Below are 18858 nucleotides of genomic sequence, written 5' to 3' on the forward strand. Positions count from 1 at the left end.
TTTGGCATTGACATTAGTAAAGTGTTCTGTAAACGTCAGGGGCCTTTATTGTCTAATTCGGAGCAAAGATTGATTTTCAAGGCACTTCACTCCCAGTTATGGTATTGTGCATGGTTCTGTAATGAAAAATCACCATTCAACCACGAGAGAGCTACTTTAATTAGTCCAGTTCATTTTGTAGACTGTTTCAGAAAGACAATAAGTGCTCAGACATAAATGGCTCTTGTTTTTTTCTGCAAATCAAGATACTCAAAATTGTATACTGCTGGCCACAGTAAAAATTCAGATTCATGGCAGTCTATTTTACTTAAAAACGTTTTAACCGGTATGTAGACGTGCCCACGAGTCATGCAAAATGGTGACTCAGCATGACAGACGATCAGACCTGGATACAGGAAGAGTTGCACACTCAAACAGTCTGCAAAATGTAAAAATGAGACCACTCACTGTTCCTGTTCTTTTGTTGCTTAACTGCAGATTCAGATAAAGATGATGAGCATTATATCCCACCAGGAAAGCGGGAACGAACGTCTTCTTTAACTCAGTTCCCTCCATCACAGTCTGGTAAGTCTGTTTCCTCCAAATGTTCTTCGTTCCAAGAGAAGGTTGTCGGAGACGTTTATTTAATTAAAGAAGTCAGCAATGTTTCAAGCATAACATATGTATAAAGCAATAAGCAGAGGTTTTTTAAAAGATTAGATATCTTGCTTTACAGCAATTAGGATCTCTTTCCCATATGTAGTAGATGGATCGTATCTGTCTGAGGGCATAGGTGTTGATAGTGCATTGCCAGGACAACTATAGGTGGTTATAAGTAGGTACGATGATGGAGACGATGCAGAGTCAGAGGATTGAATGGTAATTCGTTGGGATATACAGGAACAGCAGTATATGATTGGAGGTTGATAGGATGTTGTGGCAAAGTGAGAGACTAGCAGCAAAAAGTATCTGAGATATCTTGGTGTTAGGCTATGCTTGCACCTAGTTTCATACTAATGGCTATTTAAATTTTAAGATTATATACTCAATGAAGTACTTCACACGATGGTACCTCATTGTGTGTATATAATCATTTAATTGTGGTCCATCTTCACATGTTTAAAGGACCTATCCCCTTTCTCCTGTTCTGAAGATTGGTTTACATATTTACATTCCCTTTTTTGGAAGGAAATATCAATATTGACCGCAGTCAATGTAGTCAGAAAATAGACCTATAATAAAAACTCTTTTTGAAAAGAAGATATGATTTGTAAAAAATACTAAAGAATCTCGCACTTGAGTGTGGGGCTTTTTAAATATTAGGTTGATTTCAATTTAATCTTTGTGACACTAGTTTTCATTTTTCATTTGAAATAATGAATTGGAGAAATAAAATCTAAACACCTACTGTTGAATTGAAGATGGTGTTCAAGATGGGTCCCGCAGATAGGTTCCTCCTTGGTTATTAGGACAAGCACTTCGATGGTTATTACATTTACAACCATTGTGAAGGTTTTTCTCCTAGTTAGTTGTCAATTTGGCATTGGTCATACCTAATTGACCTCCATTCAATATACCTGATCTCTTGCACAGTGTGTTTGTTAACCTTAAACATTTTTACCACCCGTACATCAGTCAATGATTGTCTGATTCTTATGACCTTTGTTAAATGTCGATCCAAATACTCAGTAGAAGTAAGTGTTTTACATTACGTAATACTGACCTTTTTATTTTACTGGTTGCAGTATCCAAAAATAATGTCTTCATGCCATCTAACTTCAGTCAACCTTCGACTGGAAACTCTGACTCTGAGCCAGGTGAGGTGCTCTCCTTTTGATAAAACGTTTTGACAGTAGCTGTTTTTTTATTTTATTTATTTTTTATTTAGTTTTCAAGTAGCACAGGGAGTTCATTACTCCAGAGACATCAAGCTGACAGGGGGTGCCTCAGGACTCTACCCTGAGCCCGACATTGTTTAATCTTTTTCTCTTCCAGGTGATACTCATCAATAGTCATTAGCAGTGAATTATCATAGGTGTATGTCAAGAGACTAAAGTTTATACATACGCTCCAATATGTATGAAGACCAACAAATATGTAACTATGCAGCCCCATAAAAGCCCAAGCTAAAAAAAAACAAGCATTAGGAATGCATTAGGGCTCGGGTTTGTTTGAGTTAGAGATAATGGCATTGTAAATGGCAATGTGTTTTAGACATGTGTTTTGGAGTGGAAACATGTGGTGTGTGTTGGAGATATGTGTGTTGGATTGGGATGTTATCAATGGTGGCATGCCTCACTTTAACGCAATATCTTTAAAAGGTAAAGTGCAGCATAGTGCGATGGGTACAATATTAATTGGTGGATGCGTTATCAGTTGGTGTGTGCATTGATGTGTGGTGGATGTGTGTGCCTGTAGGAATTGTGCAGTGATGGCTGTTGGTGTGTGTGTGTTTGGTGGAAGCGTGTAGTGGTGGCTTGAGGTATGTATGACTGGTGGTAGCGTGCAGTAAGAGCTGTTAGTGAGTGTGGCTGTAAAGCGTACAGAGCTGGATGGTAATGCGTTTGGTTGGTGAAAGGGTGCACTGACAGCTGTTGATTATTGTGCCAATTGAAAGAGTGGCTGGTGCACTGTCAGCTGTTGGTGTGTGTGTGTGTGTTTAGTGACAGTTGCACTGACATTGTTTGTTGTGTGCGTGAGTGTTTAGCGGCACTGATACATGGTCGTGTTTGTTTTTGGTGAAAGCGTACATTGATGGTTGTTGGTGTTTGTGCCTGGTGAAAGCATACATTGACGGCTGGGGGTGTGTTGTTGTGTGTGTTGTTTTCTGTGTATGGTGAGTGTGTGGTGGTGAGCCTGGAGAGGGTGAGTGTGTTGTGGTGAGTGATGACGAGTGTGTGGTGTTGAGAGAGTGAGGTGTGTGGTTTGTGTGTGTTATGTGTGTGTGGTGTGTGTGTGTGTGGTGTGTGTGTGTGTGTATGTTGTGTGTGTGGTGTGTGTGGTGTTTTCTGCACACTCACACACTGCCCCTACACATTCACACACTGCTCACCCGCACACTCCCAATGTCACCCTGCATAGTCACACACTGTTTATCCTGCACACTCATTCTGCACACTAACACAATGTGCACCCTGCACCCTTACACACTGTCTCTGCAGTCACTCTGCACTCACTGTCACTTTACACTCACTCTGCACTCAGTCACTCTGCACTCAGTCACTCTGCACTCAGTCACTCTGCACTCAGTCACTCTGCACTCAGCCACTCTGCACTCACTCACTCTGCACTAAGTCACTCTGCACTCAGTCACTCTGCACTCAGTCACTCTGCACTCAGTCACTCTGCACTCAGTCACTCTGCACTCAGTCACTCTGCACTCAGTCACTCTGCACTCAGTGAATCTGCACTCAGTGAATCTGCACTCTGCACTCACAAATGCACTCTTCACTCACAAATGCACTCTTCACTCACAAAAGCACTCTTCACTCACACTCTGAATCTGCACTCTGAACTCACAAACAACACTCACAATCTGCCCTCACAAACAGCACTCGCAATCTGCCCTCTGCACTCACAAACAGCACTCACAATCTGCACTCTGCACTCACAATCTGCACTCACAATCTGCACTCTGCACTCACAATCTGCACTCTGCACTCACAATCTGCACTCTGCACTCACAATCTGCACTCTGCACTCACAATCTGCACTCTGAATCTGCACTCTGAATCTGCACTCTGAATCTGCACTCTGAATCTGCACTCTGAATCTGCACTCTGAATCTGCACTCTGAATCTGCACTCTGAATCTGCACTCTGAATCTGTACTCTGCACTCTGTACTCTGCACTCTGCACTCTGCACTCTCAATCTGCACTCTCAATCTGCACTCTGCACTCTCAATCTGCACTCTGCACTCTGAATCTGCACTCTGAATCTGCACTCTGAATCTGCACTCTGAATCTGCACTCTGAATCTGCACTCTGAATCTGCACTCTGAATCTGCACTCTGAATCTGCACTCTGAATCTGCACTCTGAATCTGCACTCTGAATCTGCACTCTGAATCTGCACTCTGAATCTGCACTCTGAATCTGCACTCTGAATCTGCACTCTGAATCTGCACTCTGAATCTGCACTCTGAATCTGCACTCTGCACTCTGAATCTGCACTCTGCACTCTGAATCTGCACTCTGCACTCTGAATCTGCACTCTGCATCTGCACTCTGCACTCTGCACTCTGCACTCTGCACTCTGCACTCTGCACTCTGCACTCTGCACTCTCAATCTGCACTCTGCACTCTGCACTCTGCACTCTCAATCTGCACTCTCAATCTGCACTCTCAATCTGCACTCTCAATCTGCACTCTCAATCTGCACTCTGAATCTGCACTCTGAATCTGCACTCTGAATCTGCACTCTGAATCTGCACTCTGAATCTGCACTCTGAATCTGCACTCTGAATCTGCACTCTGAATCTGCACTCTGAATCTGCACTCTGAATCTGCACTCTGAATCTGCACTCTGAATCTGCACTCTGCACTCTGAATCTGCACTCTGCATCTGCACTCTGCACTCTGCACTCTGCACTCTGAATCTGCACTCTGCATCTGCACTCTGCACTCTGCACTCTGCACTCTGCACTCTGCACTCTGCACTCTGCACTCTCAATCTGCACTCTGCACTCTGCACTCTGCACTCTGCACTCTGCACTCTCAATCTGCACTCTCAATCTGCACTCTCAATCTGCACTCTCAATCTGCACTCTCAATCTGCACTCTCAATCTGCACTCTCAATCTGCACTCTGCACTCTGCACTCTCAATCTGCACTCTGCACTCTGCACTCTCAATCTGCACTCTGCACTCTGCACTCTCAATCTGCACTCTGCACTCTCAATCTGCACTCTGCACTCTCAATCTGCACTCTGCACTCTCAATCTGCACTCTGCACTCTCAATCTGCACTCTGCACTCTCAATCTGCACTCTGCATTCTGCACTCTGCACTCTCAATCTGCACTCTCAATCTGCACTCTGCATTCTGCACTCTGCACTCTCAATCTGCACTCTCAATCTGCACTCTGCACTCTCAATCTGCACTCTGCACTCTCAATCTGCACTCTGCACTCTCAATCTGCACTCTGCACTCTGCACTCTGCACTCTGCACTCTGCACTCTGCACTCTGCACTCTCAATCTGCACTCTGCACTCTCAATCTGCACTCTGCACTCTCAATCTGCACTCTGCACTCTCAATCTGCACTCTCAATCTGCACTCTGCACTCTCAATCTGCACTCTGCACTCTCAATCTGCACTCTGCACTCTCAATCTGCACTCTGCACTCTCAATCTGCACTCTGCACTCTCAATCTGCACTCTGCATTCTGCACTCTGCACTCTCAATCTGCACTCTCAATCTGCACTCTGCATTCTGCACTCTGCACTCTCAATCTGCACTCTCAATCTGCACTCTCAATCTGCACTCTCAATCTGCACTCTGCACTCTCAATCTGCACTCTGCACTCTCAATCTGCACTCTGCACTCTCAATCTGCACTCTGCACTCTCAATCTGCACTCTGCACTCTCAATCTGCACTCTCAATCTGCACTCTGCACTCTCAATCTGCACTCTCAATCTGCACTCTGCACTCTGCACTCTCAATCTGCACTCTGCACTCTCAATCTGCACTCTGCACTCTCAATCTGCACTCTGCACTCTCAATCTGCACTCTGCACTCTCAATCTGCACTCTGCACTCTCAATCTGCACTCTGCACTCTCAATCTGCACTCTGCACTCTCAATCTGCACTCTGCACTCTCAATCTGCACTCTGCACTCTGCACTCTCAATCTGCACTCTGCACTCTCAATCTGCACTCTGCACTCTCAATCTGCACTCTCAATCTGCACTCTCAATCTGCACTCTCAATCTGCACTCTCAATCTGCACTCTGCATTCTGCACTCTGCACTCTCAATCTGCACTCTGCACTCTCAATCTGCACTCTGCACTCTCAATCTGCACTCTCAATCTGCACTCTGCACTCTCAATCTGCACTCTCAATCTGCACTCTCAATCTGCACTCTCAATCTGCACTCTCAATCTGCACTCTCAATCTGCACTCTCAATCTGCACTCTCAATCTGCACTCTGCATTCTGCACTCTGCACTCTCAATCTGCACTCTGCACTCTCAATCTGCACTCTGCACTCTCAATCTGCACTCTGGCACTCTCAATCTGCACTCTGCACTCTCAATCTGCACTCTCAATCTGCACTCTCAATCTGCACTCTGCACTCTCAATCTGCACTCTCAATCTGCACTCTCAATCTGCACTCTCAATCTGCACTCTCAATCTGCACTCTCAATCTGCACTCTCAATCTGCACTCTCAATCTGCACTCTCAATCTGCACTCTCAATCTGCACTCTGCACTCTCAATCTGCACTCTGCACTCTGCACTCTGCACTCTGCACTCTGCACTCTGCACTCTGCACTCTCAATCTGCACTCTGCACTCTGCACTCTCAATCTGCACTCTGCACTCTCAATCTGCACTCTCAATCTGCACTCTCAATCTGCACTCTCAATCTGCACTCTCAATCTGCACTCTCAGTCTGCACTCTCAGTCTGCACTCTCAATCTGCACTCTCACTCTGCACTCTGCACTCTGCACTCTGCACTCTGCACTCTCAATCTGCACTCGCACTCTCAATCTGCACTCGCACTCTCAATCTGCACTCGCACTCTCAATCTGCACTCGCACTCTCAATCTGCACTCTCAATCTGCACTCTCAATCTGCACTCTCAATCTGCACTCTCAATCTGCACTCTCAATCTGCACTCTCAATCTGCACTCTCAATCTGCACTCTCAATCTGCACTCTCAATCTGCACTCTCAATCTGCACTCTCAATCTGCACTCTCAATCTGCACTCTCAATCTGCACTCTCAATCTGCACTCTGCACTCTCAATCTGCACTCTCAATCTGCACTCTCAATCTGCACTCTCAATCTGCACTCTCAATCTGCACTCTCAATCTGCACTCTCAATCTGCACTCTCAATCTGCACTCTCAATCTGCACTCTCAATCTGCACTCTGCACTCTGCACTCTGCACTCTGCACTCTGCACTCTCAATCTGCACTCTGCACTCTGCACTCTCAATCTGCACTCTCAATCTGCACTCTCAATCTGCACTCTGCACTCTCAATCTGCACTCTCAATCTGCACTCTCAATCTGCACTCTCAATCTGCACTCTCAATCTGCACTCTCAGTCTGCACTCTCAGTCTGCACTCTCAATCTGCACTCTCACTCTGCACTCTGCACTCTGCACTCTGCACTCTGCACTCTCAATCTGCACTCGCACTCTCAATCTGCACTCGCACTCTCAATCTGCACTCGCACTCTCAATCTGCACTCGCACTCTCAATCTGCACTCTCAATCTGCACTCTCAATCTGCACTCTCAATCTGCACTCTCAATCTGCACTCTCAATCTGCACTCTCAATCTGCACTCTCAATCTGCACTCTCAATCTGCACTCTCAATCTGCACTCTCAATCTGCACTCTCAATCTGCACTCTCAATCTGCACTCTCAATCTGCACTCTCAATCTGCACTCTGCACTCTCAATCTGCACTCTCAATCTGCACTCTCAATCTGCACTCTCAATCTGCACTCTCAATCTGCACTCTCAATCTGCACTCTCAATCTGCACTCTCAATCTGCACTCTCAATCTGCACTCTCAATCTGCACTCTGCACTCTGCACTCTGCACTCTGCACTCTGCACTCTCAATCTGCACTCTGCACTCTGCACTCTCAATCTGCACTCTCAATCTGCACTCTCAATCTGCACTCTCAATCTGCACTCTCAATCTGCACTCTGCACTCTCAATCTGCACTCTCAATCTGCACTCTGCACTCTCAATCTGCACTCTGCACTCTCAATCTGCACTCTGGCACTCTCAATCTGCACTCTGCACTCTCAATCTGCACTCTCAATCTGCACTCTGCACTCTCAATCTGCACTCTCAATCTGCACTCTCAATCTGCACTCTGCACTCTGCACTCTGCACTCTGCACTCTGCACTCTGCACTCTGCACTCTCAATCTGCACTCTCAATCTGCACTCTGCACTCTCAATCTGCACTCTGGCACTCTCAATCTGCGCTCTGGCACTCTCAATCTGCACTCTGCACTCTCAATCTGCACTCTGAATCTGCACTCTGAATCTGCACTCTGAATCTGCACTCTGAATCTGCACTCTGCACTCTGAATCTGCACTCTGCACTCTGAATCTGCACTCTGCACTCTGAATCTGCACTCTGCATCTGCACTCTGCACTCTGCACTCTGCACTCTGCACTCTGCACTCTGCACTCTGCACTCTGCACTCTGCACTCTGCACTCTCAATCTGCACTCTGCACTCTGCACTCTGCACTCTCAATCTGCACTCTCAATCTGCACTCTCAATCTGCACTCTCAATCTGCACTCTCAATCTGCACTCTGAATCTGCACTCTGAATCTGCACTCTGAATCTGCACTCTGAATCTGCACTCTGAATCTGCACTCTGAATCTGCACTCTGAATCTGCACTCTGAATCTGCACTCTGAATCTGCACTCTGAATCTGCACTCTGAATCTGCACTCTGAATCTGCACTCTGCACTCTGAATCTGCACTCTGCATCTGCACTCTGCACTCTGCACTCTGCACTCTGAATCTGCACTCTGCATCTGCACTCTGCACTCTGCACTCTGCACTCTGCACTCTGCACTCTGCACTCTGCACTCTCAATCTGCACTCTGCACTCTGCACTCTGCACTCTGCACTCTGCACTCTCAATCTGCACTCTCAATCTGCACTCTCAATCTGCACTCTCAATCTGCACTCTCAATCTGCACTCTCAATCTGCACTCTCAATCTGCACTCTGCACTCTGCACTCTCAATCTGCACTCTGCACTCTGCACTCTCAATCTGCACTCTGCACTCTGCACTCTCAATCTGCACTCTGCACTCTCAATCTGCACTCTGCACTCTCAATCTGCACTCTGCACTCTCAATCTGCACTCTGCACTCTCAATCTGCACTCTGCACTCTCAATCTGCACTCTGCATTCTGCACTCTGCACTCTCAATCTGCACTCTCAATCTGCACTCTGCATTCTGCACTCTGCACTCTCAATCTGCACTCTCAATCTGCACTCTGCACTCTCAATCTGCACTCTGCACTCTGCACTCTGCACTCTGCACTCTGCACTCTGCACTCTGCACTCTCAATCTGCACTCTCAATCTGCACTCTCAATCTGCACTCTCAATCTGCACTCTCAATCTGCACTCTCAATCTGCACTCTCAATCTGCACTCTCAATCTGCACTCTCAATCTGCACTCTGCACTCTGCACTCTGCACTTTGCACTCTGCAATCTCAATCTGCACTCTCAATCTGCACTCTGCACTCTGCACTCTCAATCTGCACTCTCAATCTGCACTCTCAATCTGCACTCTGCACTCTCAATCTGCACTCTCAATCTGCACTCTGCACTCTCAATCTGCACTCTCAATCTGCACTCTGGCACTCTCAATCTGCACTCTGCACTCTCAATCTGCACTCTCAATCTGCACTCTGCACTCTCAATCTGCACTCTCAATCTGCACTCTGCACTCTCAATCTGCACTCTCAATCTGCACTCTGCACTCTCAATCTGCACTCTCAATCTGCACTCTCAATCTGCACTCTCAATCTGCACTCTGCACTCTCAATCTGCACTCTCAATCTGCACTCTGCACTCTCAATCTGCACTCTGCACTCTCAATCTGCACTCTCAATCTGCACTCTGCACTCTCAATCTGCACTCTCAATCTGCACTCTGCACTCTGCACTCTCAATCTGCACTCTGCACTCTGCACTCTCAATCTGCACTCTGCACTCTCAATCTGCACTCTGCACTCTCAATCTGCACTCTGCACTCTCAATCTGCACTCTGCACTCTGCACTCTCAATCTGCACTCTGCACTCTGCACTCTCAATCTGCACTCTGCACTCTGCACTCTCAATCTGCACTCTGCACTCTGCACTCTCAATCTGCACTCTGCACTCTCAATCTGCACTCTGCACTCTCAATCTGCACTCTCAATCTGCACTCTCAATCTGCACTCTCAATCTGCACTCTCAATCTGCACTCTCAATCTGCACTCTGCATTCTGCACTCTGCACTCTCAATCTGCACTCTGCACTCTCAATCTGCACTCTGCACTCTCAATCTGCACTCTCAATCTGCACTCTGCACTCTCAATCTGCACTCTCAATCTGCACTCTCAATCTGCACTCTCAATCTGCACTCTCAATCTGCACTCTCAATCTGCACTCTCAATCTGCACTCTCAATCTGCACTCTCAATCTGCACTCTCAATCTGCACTCTGCATTCTGCACTCTGCACTCTCAATCTGCACTCTGCACTCTCAATCTGCACTCTGCACTCTCAATCTGCACTCTGGCACTCTCAATCTGCACTCTGCACTCTCAATCTGCACTCTCAATCTGCACTCTCAATCTGCACTCTGCACTCTCAATCTGCACTCTCAATCTGCACTCTCAATCTGCACTCTCAATCTGCACTCTCAATCTGCACTCTCAATCTGCACTCTCAATCTGCACTCTCAATCTGCACTCTGCACTCTGCACTCTGCACTCTGCACTCTCAATCTGCACTCTGCGCTCTCAATCTGCACTCTCAATCTGCACTCTCAATCTGCACTCTCAATCTGCACTCTCAGTCTGCACTCTCAATCTGCACTCTCAATCTGCACTCTCACTCTGCACTCTGCACTCTGCACTCTCAATCTGCACTCGCACTCTCAATCTGCACTCGCACTCTCAATCTGCACTCGCACTCTCAATCTGCACTCTCAATCTGCACTCTCAATCTGCACTCTCAATCTGCACTCTCAATCTGCACTCTCAATCTGCACTCTCAATCTGCACTCTCAATCTGCACTCTCAATCTGCACTCTCAATCTGCACTCTCAATCTGCACTCTCAATCTGCACTCTCAATCTGCACTCTCAATCTGCACTCTGCACTCTCAATCTGCACTCTGCACTCTCAATCTGCACTCTGCACTCTCAATCTGCACTCTCAATCTGCACTCTCAATCTGCACTCTCAATCTGCACTCTGCACTCTGCACTCTGCACTCTGCACTCTCAATCTGCACTCTCAATCTGCACTCTCAATCTGCACTCTCAATCTGCACTCTCAATCTGCACTCTCAATCTGCACTCTGCACTCTGCACTCTGCAATCTCAATCTGCACTCTGCACTCTCAATCTGCACTCTGCACTCTGCACTCTCAATCTGCACTCTCAATCTGCACTCTCAATCTGCACTCTCAATCTGCACTCTCAATCTGCACTCTCAATCTGCACTCTGCACTCTCAATCTGCACTCTCAATCTGCACTCTGCACTCTCAATCTGCACTCTGCACTCTCAATCTGCACTCTGGCACTCTCAATCTGCACTCTGCACTCTCAATCTGCACTCTCAATCTGCACTCTGCACTCTCAATCTGCACTCTGCACTCTCAATCTGCACTCTCAATCTGCACTCTCAATCTGCACTCTCAATCTGCACTCTCAATCTGCACTCTGCACTCTGCACTCTGCACTCTGCACTCTGCACTCTGCACTCTGCACTCTGCACTCTGCACTCTGCACTCTGCACTCTGCACTCTGCACTCTGCATCTGCACTCTGCACTCTGCACTCTGCACTCTGCACTCTGCACTCTGCACTCTGCACTCTGCACTCTGCACTCTGCACTCTGCACTCTCAATCTGCACTCTCAATCTGCACTCTGCACTCTGCACTCTGCACTCTGCACTCTCAATCTGCACTCTCAATCTGCACTCTCAATCTGCACTCTCAATCTGCACTCTCAATCTGCACTCTCAATCTGCACTCTCAATCTGCACTCTCAATCTGCACTCTCAATCTGCACTCTCAATCTGCACTCTGCACTCTGCACTTTGCACTCTGCAATCTCAATCTGCACTCTGCACTCTCAATCTGCACTCTGCACTCTGCACTCTCAATCTGCACTCTCAATCTGCACTCTCAATCTGCACTCTGCACTCTCAATCTGCACTCTCAATCTGCACTCTGCACTCTCAATCTGCACTCTCAATCTGCACTCTGGCACTCTCAATCTGCACTCTCAATCTGCACTCTGCACTCTCAATCTGCACTCTCAATCTGCACTCTGCACTCTCAATCTGCACTCTCAATCTGCACTCTCAATCTGCACTCTCAATCTGCACTCTCAATCAGCACTCTGCACTCTGCACTCTGCACTCTGCACTCTGCACTCTGCACTCTGCACTCTGCACTCTGCACTCTCAATCTGCACTCTCAATCTGCACTCTGCACTCTCAATCTGCACTCTGCACTCTCAATCTGCACTCTGGCACTCTCAATCTGCACTCTGCACTCTCAATCTGCACTCTCAATCTGCACTCTCAATCTGCACTCTCAATCTGCACTCTCAATCTGCACTCTCAATCTGCACTCTCAATCTGCACTCTCAATCTGCACTCTCAATCTGCACTCTCAATCTGCACTCTCAATCTGCACTCTCAATCTGCACTCTCAATCTGCACTCTGCACTCTGCACTCTGCACTCTGCACTCTGCACTCTGCACTCTCAATCTGCACTCTCAATCTGCACTCTGCACTCTCAATCTGCACTCTGCACTCTCAATCTGCACTCTGGCACTCTCAATCTGCACTCTGCACTCTCAATCTGCACTCTCAATCTGCACTCTGCACTCTCAATCTGCACTCTCAATCTGCACTCTCAATCTGCACTCTCAATCTGCACTCTCAATCTGCACTCTCAATCTGCACTCTCAATCTGCACTCTCAATCTGCACTCTCAATCAGCACTCTGCACTCTGCACTCTCAATCAGCACTCTGCACTCTGCACTCTGCACTCTGCACTCTGCACTCTGCACTCTGCACTCTGCACTCTGCACTCTGCACTCTGCACTCTGCACTCTTCGATCTGCACTCTGCACTCTTCAATCTGCACTCTGCACTCTTCAATCTGCACTCTGCACTCTTCAATCTGCACTCTGCAATCTGCACTCTGCACTCTTCAATCTGCACTCTGCACTCTTCAATCTGCACTCTTCAATCTGCACTCTGCACTCTGCACTCTGCACTCTGCACTCTGCACTCTGCACTCTGCACTCTGCACTCTGCACTCTTCAATCTGCACTCTTCAATCTGCACTCACATTCTCCGGATGATGCCATCATTGATATCATCAAGGATGTCACTTGATATGTCATTAGTGATGTCATTAAGGATGTCATTGACGGAGGGGTGGGTTGAGGGCATCTTGTCACTAGGTGCAAGATGGCAACCACCTAGTGAGGCTCTGCTGGCTGGACGGATCATCCACCATAAATCAAACCAATTTCTATACACTGTTATGATGTATTTGGTATCTACAGTGCAGTATTGCTTGTGATTATATAAGGACCATGGGCACCAGTGGCCCACATATACGGTCGTCTCCAATCGAGGAGTGAAATGGGTCTATTAAGTACGCCTCTTCACAATAATGGTCATTGATGTGTGAGCATATCTATGTATATCAAAGCATGCTTTTAATATGAATTCCAGCGGTGGGGCTGAAAGGACGAGCAGGCTGGGAGAGGCGATGTCAGAGGCTTCTGTGAGCTCCCAGCCTGTCGTTTCCAATGGTGGGGGCTGCAGTGAGGAGCAGGCGGGAGATGCGATGTCAGAGGCCTCTGCGAGCCGGCATCTGGCTTCAATTACAACAGGCCCACAAGCTTTGGCAGGGAGCCAGCATGCGAGTACACACGGCTGAAAAAACAAGGAATGGATTCTTGCATCAGGCCAAACTCACTGCAGAATGGTGAACGCGCCCGACCATCTGGATTCCATTACCGCGGCACCCTGACAGCTCCTAATTGAAATTTATTGACTCCCTTGCGCATAACCGTACAGAAAATGCAGGAAGTGCCGAACATAAAATATATATGGCCTATTGCGTCAAGGCTACTACAAACACGGCACCGCGAGGACCAATTACCATGCAGATGGCAAAAATAACTACTGAAAATCTTGCGCACTGAGGAATTTTTGCTACACTATTCTAAGCCCCTTAACATTATGGCTCGGAGCTCCGCCCCACTGCTGACGCAGTGGTGACGTAGGCCGAGCCCTAAAAAGGGACAAACAGCCAGAAAACAACTCAGCAATACTTGTATAGTAATAAATGACTTAAGACAACTTGTATAGAGACCATACACCCAAATGGCTTCATACAAGAATCTTTATTTTCCAGAATAAGGAAAAAAACACAAGTAATTGAAGGCAGTTTGGCCCATAGGCTGCATAAGAATTACTGTCCTGAGACAGAAAAGACAACTGGCACCTCGCTTTCAAGATTTACAAGCATCTAGGCACTTTGCCTTTAATAACCTCAGAGAGCCCTATGCTCCCAGCATGCACCACAGGTGGCAGTTAGGTCAGTTCTTTTTTCCGGCTCCTTCTGTGAGGATCCTGGAGCTTGAGCTCGACAGTTTTTTGACTTTTCAGTCAGAAATTGTTATTTTTCTTGCTGTTTAGCAATTCTCCTGTGCTGGAAGACGTTTTACCTTCTTTTTCTGACAGAAACTAGTCATCTTTTCCTGTCAAAATGCCAGCTCTCTTCAGAAATTGTCCATCTTGTGGAAAAAAGATGGCTAGTTCAGATCCACACTCCGTGTGTATCGCCTGTCTTCCTTCTTCTCATAAGGTAGACGCCTGTTATTACTTCCAAAGGTTTTCCTCAAGAACACTCCGTGATAGAGAGAGGATTCGGCTTCAGGCGGTGATGGAGCGAGGAAAATCCCATCCCGAAAGTGGCCTTGGGGATCAAGAGCCCTTCTCTCATCAGAAGCATCGACACCGTCTACAGTCTGCCTCTACAACATCGAGAAAAGGGCAGATTTCAGATTGTTCGCCATCGGTGTCGCAGCCACCGTTGAAGAGAAGGCCTGAACAGTCTCCCACGTCGAGACAGCGTAAATCTCCGTCGTCGAGAAAGGCCTTCGACGTCAAAGCGTCCTGCTTAGGACCCGAGGTATGGTCAAGATGCGGGTCTATAGACGTTGAAACCTGTATCGTCGTCTAGACACCCATCGGCGTCGAGACACACTGTCACCTCGCCGTATGTCGACGTCGAGAAGCTTGCCGACGTCCAAGAGACCTGAAGACCGGTCGACGTCGAGAGCAGGTCACCATTCGAGATCGAGCTCACCGCGACGTCGAGGTCGTTCGACGTCAAAGTCGCCACGGCGTCATGCTATGTCTAGGTCTCCTTTTGAAGACATCAAAATCTGCACAGCCTTTAACTCCTACAGGGCATCACCATGGTTCGACTTCGAGGGAGAGGCATTTGTCGACGTCGAGGGACAAGGAACATGCTGGGGCCTTGGAGGAGGTTGCCGGTGCATCTCACTCTCCCTCAAGATCTTCGTCACCTGAACTTCATATTGTACAGGTTTCACTGGAGGGCTCTCCAGAAGTTGGTGAAGAACCTAGGCGGAAGAAAGCTAGGTCTATTAGTAGTCCTGGTTCGGACTACTCCCGTACCTACTCTCCTTCCCGCCTGTCAAAATCTCCAATTCAAACACCTTGGGTATCTCCACGAAGATCAAGGACACCCACTGTGGTATCTTCAAGAAGAACTCCGACTAGATCACGCTCTCTGCGATCCCGTCATAGGCATTCAAGGGATAGATCTAGATCTTTTCATTCTTCACCAAGAGAAGACCATGAAGACCTCGCACCTGGTCTACCTAGTCTACTAAGACCTCTATGAGAGAATACTCTCCTACTTGTACATCTACACCTCCATCACAAGTTTCACCTGTGGATGATCTCACTACCTTCAATAAGGTGTTATGTCGAGGATTGAGCAAGTTAAATATAACGATGTCGGTTCCTACTGTGTCTACCTCAGTAATCTTTGAGACCCTGCATCACCATTCATCAGCCAGACCGTTGCTCCCACTTGTTCCTGGCATTATTGACCTTACCACTCAGACTTTTCTAACTCCTGCAACAGTGGGTTCTGTGCCTTCACGAATAGCTAAGAAATATAAGGCCCCTGATCAGGATCCATTATTTCTTTGCTCTGATCCGCCTCCAGATTCTATTATTGTGGCAGCGGCTAGGAAGACTCAGTCATCTATGTCTTCCTCCTCAGCCCCTCCAGATAGAGACAGCAAAGTAATGGATTCCATGGGCAGGAAAATGTGCAACACATCTGCCTCTTTCACGAAGGTTTCCAGTGCCTCTGCTCTATTGGGAAGATACGACAGGTCCTTATGGGATTCCCTGGGTCGTTTTGTAGATAAGCTTCCTAAAGAAGATCAGTAAGATTTTCGCAAAATCTTAGAAGAAGGAGGTCTTGTCGCTAATCAAGTTATTAGCGCCTCAAGGGATGCGGCTGATTTAGCTGCTCACGGATACGCTCACGGGATCTGTTCAAGGCGTTCTGCATGGCTGAGATCAACTGGCCTTAAACCTGAAGTGCAGTGAAAAATTACTAACTTACCTTTAATGTATCTTCTCTCTTCGGTCCTCATGCAGACGAAGAGATGACAAAAATGAAAGCGGAACTGGACACAGTTAAAGTGGTAGGTCTGGAGGAAAAGAAAGACTTTAAGCGATTTCGCTCCAATGAGATACTCCAGTTCCAACAAAAAGGTCAATCGAACCAGTGGTTGTCGCAGGGTCAACAACAGCAAAGGTCTCATTTCCAACAAAAACGATCAGACAGGGGAAGAGGCAACAATAAACAACAGGCCTCTACCTCAAAACAGCCAACGAGACAATGAGGAGATACTTTCTCTAAACGTGTTGTCCACTCAGGTAGGAGGAAGGATCGCTGGTTTTCTGGAGGAGTGGCACAATATAACAAGCGACAAATGGGTGTTAAATATTGTCGAAAATTGAGATCTACTACGTTTCAAGACCCCCCGCCTCCTTCAATTCCTCTGAGGGAACTCAGTTCGTGTCATTCCATCCTACAAAAGGAGGTACACAGTGTTCTGTTAAAAGAAGCCATAGAACATGTCCCAGTTCATCAGAGACGCCAGGGGGGGATATACGCTAGCTATTTCCTGGTCGAGAAAAAAGGTCCTTCTGTGGAGTACCGGCCTATTCTGGACCTTCGCATCTTAAACAGATACATACGAAAAGAAAAGATCCGGATGCTGGCTCTACACCAGATCTTCCCCCATTTACATCAAGGAGACTGGATGTGCTCCATAGATTTGCAGGACGATTATTTCCACATTCCAGTGTCCAGGAAGCATCGAAAGTTTCTCCGTTTCCAAGTGGCTCGGCATCATTATCAGTTTCGAGTTCTGCCATTCGGACTCAAGTCAGCCCCAAGAACCTTTTCAAAGTGCATGGCAGTGGTGGCGGCTTTTCTGCGCAAACAAGGAATGTTCATTTACCCATACCTCGACGACTGGCTTCTGAAGAGTTCCACTCCATCTCTGCTTCAGTCGCATCTGTCTTACAGTCTCCACATTCTGAACAAACTGGGTCTACGAGTCCATTAAAAAAAAAATCGATTCTCAACCCCACTCAGAGCATTCACTACCTAGGATCGTCGCTGGACACCGTGGAAGGAAGCGTGTGTCCTTCGGAGGAGAGATTCGCATCTATCAGGAAGAAGTCTCAGGAGCTTCTACAGACTCTCCGCCCTTCGGTCAGACAAGTGTCCCCTCTCCTGGGGTCCATGGCCTTGTGCAACTTCATTGTCCCCAATGCTCGATTGCACATGCATCCTCTTCAGCAGGCTCTGGAGGACCAGTGGGCACAGGCTTCAGGGAAGTGGGAGGATCGGATTTCCCTTCCCCAGTCGGCCAAGGACTCCATCAGATGGTGGAAAAAGAGATCAAATCTACTGCAGGGTGTTCCCTTTCACCAAGAGACTCCAACGCAAACTATTGTGACTGACGCCTCCCTGCAGGGCTGGGCTGCCCATATGGATCACCTCCACGTGCGTAGTCGGACACAAAGAAGGGTTACCATATCAATTTCCTGGAACTTAGGGCAGCCTAGCTAGCTCTCAAATCCTTCTTCCCGTCTGTGAGATACAACTCTCCTTAGTTCAGACAGACAACACCATGACAATGTTTTACCTGAACAAGCAGGGAGGCACCAGGTCCAGAATTCTGTCCCAGGAGGCGCAAGCAATTTGGAAGTGGTTACTGGCAAGACGTCGAACCATCAAGGCAGTCCACGTGCCGGGTGTCCTAAATATCCAGGCAGACTTCCTCAGCAGAGAGTTTGTAGAGGCGCACGACTGGGTGCTCAACAACAACGTTGCTCAAGGCATTTTTCAACGCTGGGGCTTTCCAGACATAGACTTGTTCGCAGACGCAACAAACGCCAAATGCCCCGTCTACGCATCCAGGTTTCCTCAACCAGGTTCAATCGGTAATGCTCTACTGATAAGCTGGTCCCAGAACTTGCTCTATGCCTTTCCCCACTACCTCTCATTCCAGTGGTGATAACCAAATTTTACAAGACCAACTCCAGGATGATACTGATAGCTCTGGAGTGGCCGCACCAGTGGTGGTACCCAGACCTTCTCCAACTCTCCGAAGTTCACCCCAGAGGTTGCCTTGCCGTCCGGACCTGCTGTCCAAGAGCCAAGGGAGAGTATTCCATCCCAGCGGTACAAAAGGGGGTGGTGATGGACGGAGCATCTGAATCAATCAAACACTCACACCCAATTCAAAAGATCTGGGTTTAATCCATCACCGTTCTTTAGCCCACTCTGCCA

At 47.6% G+C, this 18858-nt stretch overlaps 1 protein-coding gene across 2 annotated transcripts in view; it reads left to right on the forward strand.

The window, feature by feature from the left end:
- RANBP3 (RAN binding protein 3) overlaps nt 1–18858 on the forward strand; it is a 387515-nt gene that overhangs the window by 109448 nt on the left and 259209 nt on the right. For both annotated transcript variants that reach the window (XR_015302612.1, XM_086947244.1), the window contains exons 4-5: nt 478–564; nt 1725–1796. Coding sequence is in view for 1 of the 2 variants with exons in the window: in XM_086947244.1 (XP_086803370.1) it covers nt 478–564; nt 1725–1796 (159 nt within the window). In the remaining variant the exon portion in view is untranslated. The remainder of the gene's footprint in view (nt 1–477; nt 565–1724; nt 1797–18858) is intronic.

This window comes from Lissotriton vulgaris, chromosome 12, assembly GCF_964263255.1.
Source record: "Lissotriton vulgaris chromosome 12, aLisVul1.2, whole genome shotgun sequence".
NCBI classification, from domain to species: Eukaryota; Metazoa; Chordata; class Amphibia; order Caudata; family Salamandridae; genus Lissotriton; species Lissotriton vulgaris.